The sequence below is a fragment of the Geotrypetes seraphini genome, chromosome 5, assembly GCF_902459505.1.
Source record: "Geotrypetes seraphini chromosome 5, aGeoSer1.1, whole genome shotgun sequence".
Lineage (NCBI taxonomy): Eukaryota > Metazoa > Chordata > Amphibia > Gymnophiona > Dermophiidae > Geotrypetes > Geotrypetes seraphini.
In genome coordinates, this window is record NC_047088.1 from 201,365,532 (window position 1) to 201,387,282 (window position 21,751).

The window sequence follows — 21,751 nt, forward strand, 5'->3', positions numbered from 1 at the left end:
TATATAAACAAAACCCTAAGATTCAAGACTCTCCATGCAGTACAATCCCAGAGAAATAGAAACAAATGCATTTCTTCCTTAACAGTGCAAAATATAGCAAGCAGATGTAAATTCCCAAAATTGGCACAATTCAATCACTAAATTGAAAATAAAATCATTTCCCCTACCTTTTTTGTCTGGTGATTTTGGTTTCAAACTCTTTCCCAGTCTGACTGCACTTCCTTCTGTCTGTGCTCTTAACTATGTATCCATGGACACCGTATCCATTTGCTGTTTTTATCTCTTTCACTTTCTGCCATACATCCATCTTTCAAAATAGAACAAAACACAAAACACCCCCTCTCATCAATACTGGGCAAGTTTCTCAAATAATATCATCATGTAACATTTAAAGGCTTTTAAATATTTAAATGTGCTCATAAGCTCTTCAGCAAGGCACCACAACAGCAGAAAGTGGAACTACACCACCAGTTCTGACTTTGCATTATCTCATACCACTGTTGTGGCGCCTTGCTGAAGAGCTTATGAGCACATTTAAATATTTAAAAGCCTTTAAATGTTACATGATAATATTATTTGAGAAACTTGCCCAATATTGATGAGAGGGGGGTCTTTTGTGTTTTGTTCTATTCTGAAAGTATTGCCCCCTTGAGTGGACTGTAATTCAAAATCCCCGGTCTGTCTGGATCATACATCCATCTTTAGCATTAACTTATAACATTCAACTTTCTTCCATTTTTCTGCTTTCTTCTCAAAATCTACTTTTCCATGCCTTCCCTTCCCATCTATCCATGTGTACCATCTCTTCCCTCTTTCTTCTCCCCTACTTCCATCTGTCCATAAGAAGCATTTCTTCTTCCTTTTCCCTGTCACACCCATCGCTGTGCACCATCTCCTCCCTCTGACTCCCCTTCCCCTCCATCCCTATGCACCATCTCATCCCTCTCCCATGGTCAGACACCTCTGTCTTCCCCCTTCATATGGTCTGGCATCTTACTCCTCTCCTTCCCATAGCCTGGAATCTCTCTCCTCTCCCATGGTCTGGCATCTCTCTCTCCTTCCCTCCCTCTTCCAGAGGTCCAACATCTCTCTCCTCTCCTTTCTGCGGTCTGACATCTTTCTCTCTCTCCCTTCCATTCCAGTGGTCCGATATCTCTCCCTTCTTTGAGTCATCTCTCCTCCCTCCCAGTGTAACATTTCTCCGTCCCTCCTCTCGACCACTATCATGTCTAACTATTCTCCCTCTTTCTTCCTTTCCCCATATACATCATCTCTCTTTCCCTTTCATGCCACACACTTATGTCCAACAATTCTATGTTCCTTTTCCCTCCCCCACCGGCAGCATTTCTTTCTCGCCCTTCCCATTACCCCACCTGTGCAGCATCTCTCTTTTCCTCCTTTCCTACCCCCAAGCCCATATATTTATCCTTCCCAACCCTCTCCCTGTACATGCAGTATCTGTCTTTCCCAACCCCCTAAGCATCTGTCCTCCCTGCCTTCTGAACTCCCTACCCCCTGCACCCAGTCCCCTCCCTGCCAGACTCTGCACCCAGCCCCCTTCCCTCAATTCCCACAATTCAACAACTTAATCAGAGCACGGGATAATCATCCTTCAAGTACATTACCTGTTCATATTCAATTGTGTATACTTACAAAGCAAATATGAGTTTTTCTGTGATTCCCATAAGAGCTGTTGCAATTCCTGCCCCAAAGATCAAAAGCCCAGAAAATACATGGAATGGTAAAAGTGTAGCTCGAAGTGTCACAGGAGCAAAAGGGAAGAGGTAGACTAATAATCCAATTAGGACCTAAATAACAGCAAAAAAATAAACATGCATTGGAATTCAAATATAGAAATATACAGTTTAGCTTTATATATATGAAATACAAAATATTTTTGTCTTGAAAGTTGTATGTTCTGAAAGGTGCTCCGATTTGCCCTAGCATTTGAAAAAAATCTGAGAATGCAACTGCTTTGAGAGATTCAAAATTTAATGGGTCAAATTTTAGCTGCAGCAATAATTGGATATTTTTAAATGATGGCCTCAAAATAATATATATCCAGCACTGCTATACTGATAGGTGGAGGCACGGACTTTACATTTAGTGAGGAAGTTATTTATTTATTTGGTGTTATATCCCATTCTCCCCAAAGAGCTCAGATCGGGTTACAGTTTACATTCGTAGAGCGGCATAATCAAAAGAAACATCTAAGTTTGATTTGGACGGAGAGCGCTAGACTCCCAAAGTCGGCAGCGGCAAAATATCCATCCTTGAAAAGTACGCCCATTTTTTTTTTTTTTTAATCGTTCAGACCACTAGTACATCTATCTTTATACCACATTCTTGTCCAAAAAATTGTCCAAGTCCCAAATGCCTAGAAAAAGATCTTTTGGACATTGGATAGGCCAGCAAAGTCATAAATTGGCCACCCAGACATGGCAACACAGCAATGGGGCACCTTACAGGGCACTGCTGTGAACTTCACAAAAAGGATGCTACATAAACATCTTACCAGAACTCCCTTGCAGGTCATGGTGAGCCCCCCCAAATCCTCTATACCCACCTATCTATAACCCCAATAACCCTTATGGCTGCAGGTGGCACCTACAGTAGGATTTTGGGGGGGTTTTGGTGGGTTCACATTTTCCACCATGAATATAGTGGTTAGAGTGGCTTATGGGCCTGGGTCCTCCTCTCTCTATGGTTCAGTAGCCCTCCCCCATCTCCGACTACTTAAGCTACCTATGTGCAGCTCTACTAGGCTTTTCTATGCCAAATGCTGATGTTCCGGATGCAGGTATGTACGAGGTGCTACCCAAAAGTTTGGGGAATGTGAACAGCGCACGCGAACTGGACACAGTATGCACTTCTGCCACTAGAAGTGTCTAGCAGTATGCTTTGTGAATCAGTGTGCCAACGGGCGTGCAGCTGAGTGGTCACGTTGCTTTGTTCTGTGTGATTTTTGTAAGATTGTGTTTTAGTGACTCGGTGGATTTAGATATGACAGATTTTACTGAGCAAAGAATCTGCATCAAATTTTGTTTCAAACTTTTAAAAACTGCTGCAGAAACCCATCGTTTGCTCCAGGAAGCCTTTAAAGATAATGACATGTGCCAAAGCAAAGCCTTTCTTTGGTACAAATGCTTCAAGGACAGTCAAACATCTGTCCACGACGATGACCATTCCGGACAACCGTCAACAAGCATAACACCGGAAACCAAAGCAAAATTTCATGATACTATCCTTGTAGATCATAGGCAAACTATCCACAATGTGTGTGAAATAGTAGACAGTCATACGTGACAGTTCAACGAATTTTGTTGGACGAATTGAATGAGAGATGCATTTCTGCAAAATTTGTGCCAAGATTGCTAACCGGTGAACAGAAGGCCCATTGTGTTTCTGTCTGTTCGGAAATCAAACAAGTCAGAGATGACCCCAACTTCATCTCCCGTATCATAACTGGTGATGAATCATGGGTTTATGGTTATGATCCAGAGACTAAGCAGCAGTCATCGCAGTGCGAGTTGCCAGAATCACCGTGGCCAAAAAAAAAGCACATCAAGTGCGCAGCCCTATCAAGTTAATGCTGATCGGTTTGTTTCTATTTTTACATTCACGGGTTTGTTCACAAGGAATTCTTACCTAGAGGTCAAACCGTCAATGGTCAGTTTTACTGTGAGGTTTTGAAGTGGTTGAGCGAGAGCATTCGGCACAAACGTCCAGACAAGTGGAAAAAACAAAAGTTGATTGCTCCACCAAGACAACTTGCCCGCTCACACATCACTCACTGTTCGACAATTCCTGACTTCCAGAAACATTACTGTGATTACGCACCATCCCTTGCCCCTCCTTGATTTTTTCCTATTCCCCAAAATAAAATTACGACTGAAAGGGCGCCGTTTTAACATGGTTAAAGAGATCCAGGTAGGTAGAATCACAGGTCCTCAAGGCACTTGCCCAAGATGTTTGGACTCATGGGGAAAACGCTGGGATCGCTCCTTGCATTCTCATGGGGACTACTTCGAAGGAGACTGTGGAAACTAGGAGTTTCAGTAAGCAATTTTTTTTTTTTTACAATTGAATTCCCCAAACTTTTGGGTAGCGCCCCGTACGTATTTATTCTGAACTTTGTGGGGGTGCGATGGTGTGTGGGTGTGTATGTATATATATATATATATATATATATATATGGGTCTTTACTTTGTCCCTGCAGTGGTTATCTGGTCACTTTGGATACCTTTTGAGCTTTTATACCTGGTTTTAGATTGCCTAAGTTACAACGTATAAGTTCCGTCTAGGCAGTCTCATCAAACTTTCGATTATCTCTGCAGTACGACTAAGTCTAACCTGGGGATTGCCTGAAAACTAATTTATGAAATTACAAGATTGGATTCTTTAAAGTATCTGTGGTGATTTTGCAAGTGGCATACTCACAAGGGCACCAACTTTCCACCTTACAAAGCATGAGCATAAAAGGAAGACACTGACCTGTACGCCATAAAGTACCACAGCAGTCAGTCCGGTCCAGCTGTGCATACTGTACATGTTGGGAATGTTCTGGGTGTTATGAAAATCAAAGACAGCTACCAGCGACACAATGGCAAGAATCAGCACTGTAAGATGCAAGCCAGCATGAATGCATTTCATCAAGAATTTACTGCATCTCCAGGTCCAGGGCAGTCTGTACACAACAATTGCTGGAAAGGGGAAAAAAGGGTTTAATGTAGCAGTTACAATACATTACTTTAATGACTCATATTCCACTAAGCAGTTTATTGCAGAGGACAACATAAGATAACTAGTCATTACTAGGAATTATAAAAAGTAAATATATGATTATGTGTTTCTTTTCTTTTTTTGCATGGGCTTGATGATTCCTTTTTTTTCTTCTTCCAGCTCAGTCAGCCTTCTTTCACAAAAATCCAGGGATTTTCCCCTCTGTCAGTAGGCCTAGGGTTCCCTCTTTCTCTCTAGGGTCTGAATGCTGCCTCTGCAGCATCTTTGAATCTGAACTGCAGGAAGACCCAACTTCTGTGTGTGTGGGGGGGGGGAGGGGGGGTGTCTTTAGACTACCAAGGATGTGTAGTGTTCAGGAGAATAGACCCAGCAATTTTTTTAAATGACCCCCTACCTGCCAGTGTATAAGGCAATCAATGCTCATGAACTGATAGGAAGGGGACAGTTTAGCAATAAGTTGAGAATTACTAATGACAATTTAAAATAGCAGTAATTTAGAACATAAGAATTGCCATACTGGGACAGGCTGAAGGTCCATCAAGCCCAGTATCCTCTTCTAGCAGCAGCCAACTCCCGGGTCACAAGTACCTTGCAAGATCCCAAAGAGTAAAACAGATTTTATGCTGCTTATCTTCATTGATTACTGCATCATAGTATTTTTTTTCCATTCAATTTCATGGTAGAAGATATGCGCTTAACCATGGGCCTGTGGTTCCACTGCATGGCCCTTCAGATAGTGCAGGTATCTTGTAAGGATTAAGACTACTGTACTCATTGAACTCACAATATTTTAGAGCCTATTGCATATTTCTTGGACAGAAATAATAATAAAAGATATATTGCTGCCCTTAAGTACTGAACAGCATCATGCATTCCCCTACATAGGAGGCAAGAATGGTATTTATTTATCACTGAGTGAAGTTGAAAAGGGCCCTCTCAGTTTATGACTTTCAATGAGAGAACCCCCTATTCCAGTTTAGATTATACTAGGAAATGTGTTACGTCTTTTAAATGCCAATAAATTAAATTATTACCATGCAAAACCAATTATTCGGCAAGAATGTTTCACTGCAGCTTTTCGTCATCATACAACATAGACATCTTACATATTGCTCAGACTATATGCAAATTATCCCAATGTGTTAACAATGGTCCCTATTTCTGGTTATTAAACAAAGCATTTTTGTCCTTACTGGAAATTTGCCTTCTTGATTTTTCGCTTTTAAAAATGTTAGAGCCCTTGAACTGATAAAAAAAAAAAAAGCCACATGCTGCTTTGAAATGGAACAATTAGAATTATAAACATTATGGGGCATGATAAAGCTAACATTTCTGAGGTGAATATAGGGGATTTACCCATTCGGCTTGGCACCAATGCCTGTCTTTAGCAGAGAGAGGTGATCCCAAGGACAACTTTTATCTTTTCAGCCTCCTGCAACTTGAGATAAGGTATCTCCTGGAGGCATGTGTTTGAACACGGAGGGTAATGGCTGCATGCAATTTGACAATCCCCTGCTACCTAACTAAGAACCAAGCACTGATGAGTTTGTGGTGTCTGATCTCTCAACTGTAAGATTTTTGTAATAGTCATCAAGAAGGCGATGGAGTGCATAAAAATCTGCATAGAACTGACTGCATTAGAACCACATGCAGAGAAGCCCGCTGAATGTGGTAGCTTCACTATAATATCATTAAATTAAAGAAGACTGATTTATATTCCAATGAGTATTACCTTTACTGTATTGTTTGCATCAACAGAAGCCCACGTACTAACATACATCAAACCAAGATGTAACCTGCAAGTACTAAGAAAATTCAATGCAAACTGCAGCAGCATTGAAGAGACTGTATTAAACTGAGCAGGGCCAAGTGTCAGCACTACCTTCATCTCTCTAGATCTTTATGCTAATAAGCTAATTAAAGGGAAAGCAGTGCTGAAGATGGGACACCTCAGGCTGACTTAATCCCCTTTTCCACTTCCCTTCAGACAATTATCCTACCCTTTCACTATCTCCTTGGCAATAACCAGCCTCTGACTACCCCTCCTGGCATCCCCCAATATCAACCTTCCCCACAATGGGAACTCATGCTATGGCTGGTAATTTAGTTCTTGCGTGGGTAGATTTTGCAAGGGGACCCGTTTCTTGATGAGAGAAATATGCTGTAAAAGGTCGGGAGGAGCAGGTCAGAAGCAGAACACAGCTGGTCCCAAAAGTTAAATGGTAGCATATGGACCCTGCATGGCACAGATGTGCTAAATTTAGCATAAGCTAATAAGTCGCAGCTACATATCATATATACTCAACTATAAGCCGAGATCTTTTTGACCCCCCCAAAAAAGTCCAAAAATCAGGATCTTGACTTATATTTGATTTTGCATAAAATTCTCTCCTTCCCTCCTCCCCTTGTGGTGATGGGCACCTCTCTCTCTCTCTTTTTACCTCCTCTCCCTCACACTCCCAGTGATAACTGAATTTCTATTCCTCTTCCCTCCCCCATGATAACCAGTATTGCTGTTCTTACCAGTACCACTTCCTTGCTGGCTGCTGCTGAAAGTTACTGTGCATGGTCAAGGCCTGCCAGCCCCTGCCCTCTCATATGGAGATGGTACCGATAAGAACAGCATTGCTGGTCACCATGGGGGGGAATGGGCGGGAGAGGGTAGGGAATAGAGAAGTGTTGGCCCAACTTGAGGGAGAGAAATGCCAATCACCATGGGGGAAGGTGAAGTGGAAGAACACTTTAATATAAAATTCTGTTTATATTCGAGTGAACTTTTTCCCCTAAAAAAAGGAGGAGGAGGAAATTATTAATAAACAGACTTCAATCAATAGGTATTTCAGATCAAGTATTAGCCTGGTTCCAATCTTATTTCACAAATCGAACTTCTGTAGTCTCCTTTAATAACTCGACTTCCGACATTTTCTCCTCTCAGCATGGCATCCCTCAAGGTTCCATACTATCCCCTCTTTTATTTAATATATTTCTGGCACCCTTGTTAACTTTATGTCAATCCATCGGCTTTACTACATTCGCCTACGCCGATGACATACAACTCTTACATCCTATTGACCCTACTAATTTTTCCGATATAACTCAGATCAATACAAAACTTGAAAAGGTACATCAATGGCTAAACATGAATCGTTTAGCACTAAACATAACTAAATCAAATATATTACTCTTTCCTTGGAAAGACAATCCAACCTTTATATCCCCAATTTCCATTCTTGGATCTCCGTTACAAGTGGTATCAAAAACAAAAATTCTCGGAGTCATTCTTGACAATAAACTTTCCTTTCATGACCACATCAATTGCGTTATTAAATCATCTTTTTTCAGACTCAGACAAATACGATCAATCTCTAAATTATTCGACACTACTTCTTTAAAGATTCTTATTCATTCCTTCATTATATCCAAATTAGATTATTGCAATGCGCTGTTTCAAGGTATTGCTCAAAAGGAGATCAAGCGTTTGCAGATAATACAAAATACTGCTATCAGACTTATTACTAATGCAAAAAAATTTGATCATATCACTCCTCTCCTCAAGGAGGCCCATTGGCTCCCTGTTGCCCATAGAATAATTTATAAGCTCTGCCTACTTACATTTAAATCTCTTCAATCAAAATTTCCTGCATTCCTTTATAAATTACTAATTCCTTATTCTTCCAACAGAACTTTAAGATCAGATAAACAGCGATTATTAACAATTCCTTCATTAAAAATAATCAATACACGTCGACAATACATCTTTTCAGTTACAGCTCCCCATACTTGGAATTCTCTCCCTATCTATCTACGTGAAGAATCTAATTTGGATAAATTTAAAAGTAATCTTAAAACGTTTTTATTTAATGACGCCTTTATTACTTAAATTTTTTCGGTCTTTCTTTTATTTCATAATAAATTTTTTTTTTTTTTCTTTATTCTACCTTAATCCCACCAACATGTGTTTTTCCCTTACTTGTTCTCTACTTTACTCAAATATATTGTAACTTCTCCCCTTCCTTACCCTATTGTTTCCATTTTGTCCAGTAATGAATTTGTTTTGTCTTGTTTGTTTGTTTTTATGTAAATTTTACATATTGTAATTTTAAACTTTTGTTAATCGCTTTGAAATTGATAAAGCGATCAATCAAATACTTATTAAACTTGGAAACTTGGAAAGGAATGTTATTTTGGCTTATATTCAGAATGGTTTATTTTCAGATATATATGGTAACTGCAATACAGATTTTCATGCATGCTTATGCTAAAACATTTATATGCTCACGTTATAGCAAAAGTAGATATATTTAATTCTATGTCAGGTGGTTTATAGATAATAACCTATTTAATGTGTACATTAAAATAAGCACTATAATAACTTCTTATACTACTTGCGTCAATTCTTCCATAAGTATTTCTCTCGTTCATTAAAGATAAAGAAACATTTAGATTCAATTCTTCTGTGACCTCAGCGGCTACACTTGAACATCTTATTTCATGTAAAGTTCAAGTTATACCGTAGCCAGTCTCCTCATCGGCCACACGTATTAATTTATAATTTTTTAATACTTTTTTGGTTTATAACCAATAAATAGACTTATCTTAAAGTGGAAATCAATGATGGAAAAGATCACTAACATCAACAAAGATAAAATCTGGAGCCAACTGTGGTACAGATCATCAACTACTATCAAGCAAACTCAAGTTAAAGTTGAAAAATAGCAAACTAGTCAAAAGCATAGCAAAGCATGATCTTGGAAAATATACCATTGCGAATCTGAAGACCACCTGCAAAATCAACTCACCACACTGGATATTAACAGAGTAGTTATGAGTAGAAAGTTGAACTCTTAAGAAAGTAGGAGCCAAATATTGATGGGAGTCTTGCTTATAACCATACTGTATATTATCCCCAAGTATTGCTGACAACATTTAATTTGCCAGTCAAGATGCCTTTCCCCTCCCACCTAAGCTACACAGCACCCTCACTTTCAGCATGGCAATAAAGTGATCTACAAAACTGGAGCTGCCAAAGCTTCACCTGTCTTATGCAGGACACAGACCGTAGAAGTCTGTCCAGCATCTGCCTCAGATCCCCCATGTTGGATTTGGCTACATATTGGGCAATGGTGCTGAATATCCTCGTTACCTGGATAGCTGCCAGTACTGAATAAACTGAAACAATGACAAAATGAAAACAATGTTTGTCCCAAAAATAAACAGTACATCTTTGTTTTACTTATAATGTTTCTTCTCAAATGCTTTAAAGGCACAGTACTGAAGACTTCAGATTCAGTAAGAGTCAGATATTTTATTCTTAAACATACAATAAAATAAATAAAATGAGGGTATTATGCCCATAATAAAATAAATAAATTATATTTTTCACAGTCTCCAACTGTACATTTCACTATACTTTACCCTCCAAGGCAGCATAAAGTCTGCTAGTGTGGAGGCTGGATTTTCTCTGTCCCTGAAGGACTCTTCTACAAGTTTCCAAGGTTATTCTATATTTGATATTCTGACCATAAACAAATATCTGGTTGGTTTACAATACTAAAATTAAGGTACAATTTTTTAAAGAAAAAGGGGTCATTTTATAAATATAAGAACATAAGAATTGCCACTGCTGGGTCAAATTGCCACTGCTGGGTCAGACCAGTGGTCCATCATGCCCAGCAGTCGGCTCACGCAGTGGCCCTCTGGTCAAAGACCAGCGCCCTAACTGAGACTAGCCCTACCAGCGCACGTTTTTGTTCAGCAGGAACTTGTCTAACTTTGGCTTGAATCCCTGGAGGGCGTTTTCCCCTATGACAGATTCTGGAAGAGCGTTCCAGTTTTCCACCACTCTCTGGGTGAAGAATTTCCTTATGTTTGTATGGAATCTATTCCCTTTCAACTTTAGAGAGTGCCCTCTCATTCTCCCTACCTTGGAGAGGGTGAACAACCTGTCCTTATCTACTAAGTCTATCTCCTTCAGAACCTTGAATGTTTTGATCATGTCCCCTCTCAATCTCCTCTGTTCGAGGGAGAAGAGGCCCAGTTTCTCTAATCTTTCGCTGTACGGCAGCTCCTAAAACCCCTTAACCATCTTAATCGTTCTTCTCTGGACCCTTTCGAGTAGTACCGTGTCCTTCTTCATGTAGGGTGACCAGTGCTGTACACAGTACTCCAAGTGAGGGCGCACCATGGCCCTTTACAGCAGCATGATAACCTTCTCTGATCTGTTCGTGATCCCCTTCTTTATCATTCCTAGCATTCTGTTTGCCCTTTTTGCTGCCGCTGCACATTGCGTAGACGGCTTCATCGACTTGTCGATCAGAACTCACAAGTCCCTTTCCTGGGAGGTCTCTCCAAATACCGCCCCCGACATTCTGTATTTGTGCATGAGATTTTTGTTACCGACATGCATCACTTTACACTTATCCACGTTGAACCTCATCTGCCATGTCGATGCCCGTTCCTCGAGCCTGATTATGTCACGTTGCAGATCTTCGCAATCCCCCTGCGTCTTCACTACTCTGAATAACTTCGTATCGTTTGCAAATTTAATCGCCTCGCTCATCGTACCTATATCCAGATCGTTTATAAAGATGTTGAAGAGCATAAGTGACTGACGAGATGTAGACAAATTTCATACGTGAGGTACTGGGGTTGGGGCAATGAAAAATACATCGAAGTAAAAATAAAATTAAAGAGGAAGATAAGAGGGGGACAGGGCTGTCTTGGCTCCTCCAAGTCTGCCACTTTAGGCTTCGGAGATCAGACTCATTCCCTGAGAGCTGGCTCTTTGCATGAAGTGGGGCTAATGCAATAAGCCATGCTAAACTTCTGCATTAAACAGTATGAGTATGTATGTTTCATTTTCTTGCAAGAAAAAAAAAAAAAAAAAAAGATTAGCATGGGAAAATCAGCATCAACTAATAGTTTCTATGAGCATTACTATCAAGCTACGGCACAAAGTTACAGTAAGTCAAATCAGTCTTGTTCACCTGTTACTCCCTATATGAACAATACATAAACATATCAATAAATATGTCTAAAATAAGGGTTTTTTGAGAGGCTAATGATAGCTCGCAGGAGGCTAATATGATAAGATTTGTTCTAAAATCAGGTAGCTGTGAGCACTTTAAGTCTTTTTTTTCCCCCTAGGCATGAAATCTAAGTTAAAGAATTCAATAGGAAAAATATCTCCACACATAGTCTTAAATATTTTGGGGGTGTATTAATCTTGGACAAGATATTTATTAGGAAGATTTGAAAATCAGCATTAAACCATTTTGCTAACGGGTAGCGCAGTTTAAAAAAAAATTCTTTTTGTAGCCTTAAATCTCTACAGCAGTATCTCACAAACTTTGTCAAGCTGTGGCACACTAAATGTGGTGGCTGAGGTTTGAGGAATCCGGAAGTGAGCAGATGTCGATGTGATGACATCATATCTATACGTCATCACGCTGACGTCCACGCAAGCACGAAAGCCCTCCAAAAGGCCCTGAGCAGCCAGTGGAGGGTGCTGGAAGGGAAGACGCGTAGAGAAAAGGAGAGGAGAGGTGCTGGCCGACTGCCTACAGGATGTGCTTCTCACAGTGAGCGGCATGTCCTATAGGCAATAGGCCATCGAGGTTGCCTCTCCTCCTTCCCGGCGTCTCGCAGCATACCTGAAATCTCAGGCGACACACAGTTTGCAATACACTGAGCTTGGAGGCTGAACAAATGCAGTGCAGAAATAAAGGGATCATCTGATGATCTAAGACCTCTGGAGGCGCAAGTAGCCCTTAGTCTCTGGCCCTCCCCATCCCAGAGAACTCCCTGGTGTCCCATTGTTCCCTGGTTTTTGAACTCATGTCCATCATTTCCCTGGTGGTATATGAGACTCCCCCACCCCATCCATTCCCTTCCCCTGACTCCACCAAAAATACCTCAAGGGCTCAAGTGGATCCCCCCCAATACCTCCCCAGAACCCCTCAAAGTGCACTTTCAGAATCAGGAGACAAGAGTGATGCCCACTTTCTCCTACCTCTGTGCTACCATCTTGGAAAAAGTTGATGCCTGACCCACATAGTGCACTGGGATGCCCTAGGGAACTTTTGAATGGTTAGTTTGAGGTGGGAAAGGGGGATTCCTTCCTGTATCAGTGTTTGAGCTAATCCTCATTCAAGCTCTGGACAGGAAGGGAGATATTTTACACCCAGTGCAGCAAATGGCTACATATTACTACAGCAATGTTTGCTGTTTGTACACTTTTTAATTAAGCAGTAATTTGCAAGCCATTAGTTTATTGTATATGGCATAAAGATAAGAACATAAGGGTTACCATACTGGGAAAGACCAAAGGTCCATCAAGCCTGGTATCCTGTTTCCAGTAGTGGCCAGTATCTGGCAAGATCTCTCTCCACCCCCACCCCCACCCCAAAAAGAAAAAATAAAATCAGTTGAGGAGAGATTTGATTGAGGCACTGGGCAGACTTCTACAGTCTGTGCTCAGATTGTGGCTGAACAGATAGGTTGGTGCTGGATAGGCTTCTATGGTCTGTGCCCTGAAAATGGCAAGGTCAAATCAAGTATGCATATGTGGTATCACATCATACATTATGAATTTATCATGTTGGGCAAACTGATGGCTCGTACAGGTCTTCATCTGCCATCATCAAATATGTTAAGGAACATAAGAATAGCATTACTAAGTCAGACCAATGGTCCATCAAGCCCAGTAGCCCATTCTCACAGTTGTCAATCCAGGTCCCTAGTACCTGGAAAAATCCAAGGAGTAGCAATAGTCCATGCTACTGATCCAGGGTAAGTAGTGGCTTCCCCCATGTCTTTCTCAATAACAGACTATGGACTTCTCCTCCAGGAAATTGTCTAAACCTTTCTTAAAACCAGCTACGCTATTTGCTCTTACCACAACCTCTGGCAATGCGTTCCAGAGCTTAATATTCTCCGAGTGAAAAAATATTTTCTCCTAGTGGTTTTAAAAGTATTTCCCTGGAACTTCAATGAGTGTCCCCCTACTCTTTGTAATTTTTGATGGAGTGAACAATCGATCCACTTGTACCCATTCTACTCCACTCAGGATTTTGTAGACTTCAATCATATCTCCCCCTCAGCTGTCTCTTTTCCAAGTTGAAGAGCCTTAATCTTTTTAGTCTTTCCTCATTTTGGTCACCCTTCTTTGAATCTTTTCTAGTGCCACTATATCTTTCTTGAGATTAGGCGACCAGAATTGAACGCAATGCTTCAGATGAAGTCGCACCATGGAGCGAGACAGAGGCATTATAACATTCTTAGTCTTGTTAACCATCCCTTTTTTAATAATTCCTAGCATCCTGTTTGCTTTTTTGGCTGCCACCACACATTGGGCGGAAGATTTCATCGTATTGTCTATGATGACACCCAGATCCTTTTCTTGGACGTTAAACCTCAGGTAGACCCTAGCATCCAGTAACTGTGATTCAGGTTATTCTTCCCATTGTGCATCACTTTGCATTTGTCCACATTAAATTACATCTGCCACTTGGACACCCAGTCTTCCAATTTCCTAAGGTCTGCCTGCAAGTTTTCACAATCTGCATGTGTTTTAATAACTTTAAACAGTTTAGTGTCATCTGCAAATTTAATCACCTCACTCGTCATTCCAATTTCCAGATCATTTATGAATAAGTTAAATAGCATCGGTCCTAGTACAGATTCCTGAGGTATTCCACTGTTTACTCTCCTCCATTGAGAAAAATGACCATTTAACCCTACCCTCTGTTTTCTTTCTGATAACTAATTCCTAATCCACAACTGAACTTTGCCACCCATCCCATGATTCTTTAATTTTTTCAACAGCCTCTCAAGAGGAACTTTATCAAAAGCTGTCTAAAAAATCTAAATACACTACATCAACAGGTTCTAACAGAGCTGATATCGAACGTATCATTCTTAATTTATTGAAGCATTTTTGAACAATGGAACTTATTTGTTGATAAGTTAGTTTATTGTCTAAAATTACCCTTAATAATTTGATGCTAGTTTCCATATGAATTGGTGCTGATCGTATATAAATAGGCAATATTAGTTCCTCTTTGTCATCACATGGGAATAGAAGAGCTTTAGGGTTCCTTTTACGAAGGTGCGCTAGCGTTTTTAGTGCATGCACAAGATTAGCGCGCACTAGCTGAAAAACTGCCTGCTTAAAAGGAGGCGGCAGCGGCTAGCGTGCGCTAATACCGCTAATGCACCTTTGTAAAAGGAGCCCTTAGCTTTGTTAATATTTAAAGAAAGTATATGTTCATTTAGCCATTGACTGATTTGTTCTAACTTATGGTTAATTTATTTCATTTCAGCAGGATTTTGTGAGTTTAAAGATTGACGAATTTGTACATCATCTGCATAATTACAAAAGCAAGAATGCCAAAATTCAATAGAATCGGTCCTTAAAAGAATGCCATATAAACAATAATGGATAACTGGAAGGCTGCCCCGTTGGATTCAAGGCTGTAATGAGAGATTAATAATTATAACATGTGGTTTATTTATTTATACACACAAGGGAGAATCCAATTATGGTGTATGGCTGAAATCCTTTGCTGATTTCTATGCTGGTTGACACCAAGAGCAATAGAGGGTTCTCCTGTCAGGGATTTGCTATTTCAAGCTCATAACCTCACCCTAAGGATTCACCCTATAATTTATAATTCTTAATCTCTCATTATAGTCTTAAGTTCAAAAGGGCAGCCTTCCGGTTACCCATTATTATTTATGGCATCATCTACATAAGCTATTCTGCCCCATTTGTGGAGGGGGGAGTCAAGAGTGTGGAGGGGTCCGGGTGGCTGAGGTAGGAGGGAGTGGGCATCCCTCCTGTTTTTTGTTTGTTTGGGGGGCATTGTCAGGGGGCCATCATTGGGGGGGGGGGGTCAATTTTTTTTTTTTTTTAATGGAGACAAATACTGTGCGTGTGTAACATATGCACATCTGTAGCCATTAAAAAAAAAAGAAAAAAGTCTTCCTTCCCCAAATAGCTGAGCGGCAGGAGGCTGCTTAGGCCTCCCCTGCTGGCTCTCCGCATGTGTGAAAGTCGCTTTTCCAGCGACTGGTGGGGTGGGATTACAGCCAATCTCTGCAAAACTAATATGCATGCAAAGTCTGTTATATATCGATCATCATTTTAAAATTGGACAATGAATCAGCCCACAGTAACCCACTTGGCTAGAGTGACCATTTTTAGTACATCCAGGGTTAAAACGCAGACCTCACGGATCTAAAACTGCACGTCCTTAAAAATCTGAGGTCCGTGCCACTTGTAGTTAGTTTCTGGCTCCGACAGACCTCGATGACAATTTAGCGCTGACGGATCCGTCTCAGCATAGGGAGGGAAAAGTATTAGGATCCGTCAGTGCTAAAATGTCATAGAGGTCTGTCAAAGCCAGAGACTAGTGCTGGAGCGGCTCTAAAATGAATCCTTTAAACTGGTTTCCTAAAATCTGAGCTCCGCGCCACTTTTAGTCTCTGGCTCTGACAGACCTCTATGACATTTTAGCGCTGACGGATCCTAATACTTTTCCCTCCCTATGCTGAGACTAAAAGTGGCACAGACCTCAGGGCAAAAGTTTAGCCACTAGTCTCAGTATATAGAGGGAAAAGCATTAGGCTCCGTCAGAGCTAAATTGTCTTAGAGGTCTGTCAGAGGCAGAAACTACAAGTGGCACGGACCTCAGATTTTTAAGGACTTGCGGTTTTAGATCTGCGAGGTCCGTCAGGTCCGTGTTTTACCCCTTCCCAATCTAGACCTAATGGCCCATTTACACCAGCAAGACATTTCTTATGCTTCTATTGGGGGTTGAAGAGCAGAGCAGGGCAGGACAGACCAGCAAAACCTTTTACTGAGGAATGGAAGGAAAGTGATCTGGTAGAGGACAAGCTGTTGTGTGGCTCATTTCCTGAAACCTGGTACATTTCTTATCTCATTGGAACTGGAGAAAGAAGGTCGACATGGATATTGGTCCTAATTTAGGGGTTTCTGCAACACTTAAACATAAACAAAAGCATTTCATTACTACATATGCTCAGTGCCGAATTCCAGAGGCCAGAAAAAAAAAATTGTGTGGTTAATTGCTACGAGATCCAATTCATAACTAGAAAGAAAAACATGTTATGCTATACCAAGATGAAGACAAATCTATGCCTAGGCTTTCTCTAACATCAAACAAAGATTTCTAGCCTTTTGGAACTTTATGCTGAATCCAGCATTACAGCTCTCTCTTAAAAGCACATTTTGGATACCGATCTGCAACAGGAAGAACTAATAGGAAGGGTAGAAAGAAGAAAGCGGTATTATTTTACAGTTCTTCTGGCTAGACAAAATCGTGGGGGTCTGTAGTATAGCGATTTAGCAAGTTGTTGACAAATCGTTTAAACGCGGGTTTACCGATCAATCTGCTGAAGGCCTCCGCCTCCTGGGCAGAAAGTTCGTCTGGTTGGAGATTTGGGGTCTTTTTTTTCTTTCTCGTCTTCTTCTAGGACACAAGTTTCTCCACTTGCCCCTGTTAGTCAGTCTCCCATATAGAACCTTACAGCAAGGCTGTCAAAACCCTCCACTATCCATTTTTAAGTGAAAATATAAACCTCAAACATATTTTTAAATGAGTCCAGACACTGAAAATATTTTCTGGCCCAACTGGACAACCCTGACTGCCTCTCCGCCCGTCCCTCACGAAGATCCTCCTCGCAGTAGTACGCAAACAACGTTGACAAGTTGGCGGATGTTCAGCGCAAGCTTTCTTAAGGTGGTCTGCCCTACATCCTGGGTTTTTACCGTGTTCCACAAACCTCGGACTAGACAAACTAACGCCCACCGTTTTTCTCGGAAAGGACGACCTGGTTCTCTCGAACTTTTACGACGGTCTATTTTGCAAGAGCTGAAGCGGCCAGAGACGCTCAGACGTACCGGACCCCTGAAGAACGACGAATCCGGTGACGATCAAAAGCGGGTGCCAGTTAAACTCTGCCGACGCTCCGTCCCATCCGAGCCCCTCTCTCCAGTGTAACACCCAGACGAGCACGAAGAGGAAGCTAAGGAAACCCGCCAGAAGGGCAGCCAGCAGGCAAAACACGAAGCAGCCGTAATCCCTCATGCTTCTCATGCAGCGCGCACAAGTATACGCCTCTGACGAGACCGCCACTTCCCTGCACCTCCTCCGCGGCCAGCTGGGAGGGACGAGGGGCGGCCATTAGTTCAGCGCCTCCTCCCCCAAAGTAGGGCTAAGGGCTTCTGACCCAGTTTCCAAGCGCAAACACTTTTCATGCGCCAAGTTTGGGTTCTTTACATTACTTGATTATAATTAGGATTCATTTACCGCCTAAAAAAAAAAGAAATTCACCCAAGATGGGGTAGGCACTAGCTCCTAAATTCTCGCCGGTGACATAACTGTCTGGTTTATCTCTCGCCCACTTCTCAGATACCAAAATTTAGGAAGGTGAAAGGAACGCATTTTGATAGATAGATAAATTAAAACTTTTTTTTATTGAATTTTCAACAGATATACAAAAAGCAAACTTAACAAAAATAATAATAAATTTCTGCATTCCTAGTTGTAACAAAGTTCAAGTTGTGATGTAGATTAATACCAACAATAAATAGCAAATTGTATAAAATATGGACTAAAATCACAAGTGTTATACAGAAGCAGCCTTGACTAATAGAATGATCAAAATTGGGAACAATATGTATCCAAAGGCACTCCAAACTTTGAGTGGATCAGCTGCTTACAAGATCTGCCCAGTGGTGTATGGCCAGGGGCTTGCCACAAGGGGCACACCTAACTCCTTGGGAGCCTGAAGGAAACTAAATATCAATCAGTTGTGTTCTCCTAAGATACAGTTTTGCTCTTCTTATAATGGTTAAGCTGAAATAGAAGACCAAAGATAACTGGACCAACAGAAATTACCTACTGTAACTATGGGTGAATGCTCTCCAACCTGCGCTAAAAACCACTTTCGCAGATACAGTACTTATTTTGTACCTGGGGCAATGAAGTGTTAAGTGACTTGCCCAGAGTCACAAGAAGCTGTAATGGGAATGGAACTTACAACCTCAGGGTGCTGAGGCCACTCCTCCAATATAAATGACAACATGAAATATAATAGTCTGGTTTGCATCTTTCAGGACTATTCAGCAACTTTGATGTAAAGATGAAAGGCCTTCACTCACCTATGCTCAAAGTCAAGGGAGAAAAAAAAATCCATTTTATGTTACTGAATCCAGCAATTTTAAAAATTAATTATTAGGGTCCAAGATCATCCTTTGACTGCAGATAAAACCTTGGACTGGATTAATCAGAATATATTGATAACATGACCTTAAAAAGGATCTGAGGTAGCAGTAATGATGCATCAATTGTTCATATAACTTATACAGTATATGACTATGTTACATTCTCAGAGCTAGATGCACTAAACAAGATTGGTAAAACTGCATGGGTCCACTCCAATCCAATTTTTGGCCAATTCTAAAAAAACTATTGATGCACTAAAACTTATGCATGCAAATGATTTGCATGGAGGTTCATCATAATCCCCATCTGATTGATCACTGTGAGATAGAGGGAGGAGCCTAAGGCCCTGATTGGCTAGGAACACATAAGGCTTCACCCTTTGGGAGGGGCCTTAGGCACTTGAGCCAATCAGGGCCTTAGGCCCCACCCTATGCATCACATGATCGCTGCCTGTCTGGCCCCAAACTTCCTCTCCAATGTCAGAATTGAGTTAGGGGAACTTCCTCTCCAACATCAGAATTGAGGTTAGGGAGAAGGCTGCTGGCATCGGTCTGCGGTGGCTTGGAGGCCCAGAAGTTGGCGATGTTCCCAGAAGTCGGCGGTGGCTTGGGAGCCTGTTCCCAGATGACAGCTCCGGCAGTGGCTTGGGGATAAAGAAAGGGGAGACAGAAAGACAGGGAGGCAGAACAGGGAGACAGAAAAGACAGGGAGGCAGAAAGAAAGAAAGGGGGGCAGAGAAACAAATAAAGACAGAGAGAAAAAGAAAGAAAGGGGCAGGGAGACAGACAGAAAGAAAGAAAGGGGAGAGGGCAGGGAGAGAGGAAGAAAAAGTTGGACTCATGGAAGGACAAAGATGTTGGTTGGGGAATGGAATGAGGTCTGGAAGAGATGAAGCATGCAGGAGGCAGAAAAAAGGGAAGAAATTTTGGATGCACAGTTAGAAGAAGAAAGTGCAACTAGAGACTCATGAAATCACCAGACAACAAAGGTAGGAAAAATGATTTTATTTTTAATTTAGTGATCAAAATGTGTCCGTTTTGAGAATTTATATTTGCTGTCTATAATTTGCACTATGGCCCCCTTTTACTAAACTGCAGTAGCGGATTTTAGCGCAAGGAGCCCATGAGCACTGAGAGCAGTGCAGGGCATTCAGCGCAGCTCCCTGCGCTAAAAACCGCTATCGCGGTTTAGTAAAAAGGGAGGGGGCATATTTGTCTATTTTTGTATAGTTATTACTGAGGTGACATTGCATATTTTAAAGTCATCTGCCTTGACCTCTTTGAAAAACCCACAAATCTAAATGATAATTAACATTTTCTCTGCGTACAGTGTGCTTTGTGTTTAAAACATTTTTTTATTGTTGGTAGATCATTTTGACTTGGTCATTTAAAAAGTAGCTCGCAAGCCAAAAAAGTGTGGGCGCCCCTGCTCTATGTAATGCATATGTGATTTAAAAATCAAGACTTACTTAAGTTTGCATTCATAGTTGTATCATGGGTGGATGGGGGGGGGGGGGCGTGTACAACATGGCATACTGACATGTGACTTAAGAATAGCCTTACTTGGTCAGACCAATGGTCCATCTAGCCCAGTATCCCATTTTTACAGTGGCCAATCCAGGCCACAAGTACCTGGCAAAAACCTAAATAGTAGCAACATTCCATGCAACCAATCCAGGGCATGCAGTGGCTTCCCCATGTCTGTCCCAATGGCAGACTATGGACTTCTCCCCCAAGAACTTGTCCAAACTTTTTTTTAACCACATCCTCAGGCAATGCGTTCCAGAGCTTAACTATTCTGCGTGAAAAAATATTTCCTCCTATTGGTTTATAAAAAGTATCTCCCTGTAACTTCGAGTGTCCCCTAGTTTTTGTAATATTTGATGGAGTAAAAAAATTGATCCACTTATACCCGTTCTACACCACTCAGGATTTTGTAGACCAATCAAATCTCCCCTCAGCTGTCTCTTTTTTAAGTGAAAGAGCCCTAACCTCTTTAGCCTTTCCTTATAGGAGTTCCATCCCCCTTATCATCATTATCATCTTCTCTCAAGATAATCTCAGGGGCAGCCACAGAGTAGTGAAAGAGAAATGGATATAAAAGAGGTAAAGGGGAGGGTTGGGTAAATGATGTGTGTGGGGGGGAACATAATCTGGTTACAGTCTCACTGGTGCACTACTGTTATATTAGGTTTGTTGTTTAACCCTTTAGTTTTACTTGGTTTATGTTGATGGTTAGGTCTCAGATCACAGAGAGGATTGCCAAGTGACCTTTTGCAACATAATATTGGAACCCATGTAAGGGCTAGGGGCATGTGGGGATGTCCTTGGGAAGCAGATATCATTTGCTTATTATATACACAAACCCCAGATTAGATGAGTGATCAAACTACTCAAATTCTTTCCTGGAACATTTCTGGAATTACATCTCCAGTTAAACAGAGTAAAATTCATTGCTGAAACATCACAAAGCTGATATAGCATGTCTTCAAGAGACAAAATAAACAGACCTAGAACATCAAACACTTTGAACAGGGTGGGTGGGAGAGATTTATTACTCATCCACCACACATAGAAGATGTGGTGTGGTGGTCCTAAGTATAAAATTGTCAGCAAAATGCTCTCACCACTATTTACTCTTCCTTGCACTGCTGCCACCCTAACCACAGGTTTAAACCCAGGATGTCTTTCAGATTAAAAGTACTTATTTATCTATTTTTTAATTTATTTTCCACTGCAACTCCTTGTGACTCTGGC

At 41.2% G+C, this 21,751-nt stretch overlaps 1 protein-coding gene across 4 annotated transcripts in view; it reads right to left on the reverse strand.

The window, feature by feature from the left end:
- Positions 1–21,751, reverse strand: part of LOC117360673 (cytochrome b reductase 1) — a 68,221-nt gene that overhangs the window by 34,321 nt on the left and 12,149 nt on the right. For 2 of the 4 annotated variants that reach the window (XM_033944832.1, XM_033944831.1), the window contains exons 1-3: positions 17,669–17,988; positions 4,495–4,703; positions 1,654–1,808 (exon numbers count right to left, since the gene is read on the reverse strand). In XM_033944832.1, the coding sequence (XP_033800723.1) occupies positions 1,654–1,808; positions 4,495–4,703; positions 17,669–17,864 (560 nt within the window). In that variant the 5' untranslated portion in view covers positions 17,865–17,988. Of the gene's footprint in view, positions 1–1,653; positions 1,809–4,494; positions 4,704–17,668; positions 17,989–21,751 lie in introns of those variants that run through there. The other 2 variants (XM_033944834.1, XM_033944835.1) reach the window with 2 other exon arrangements.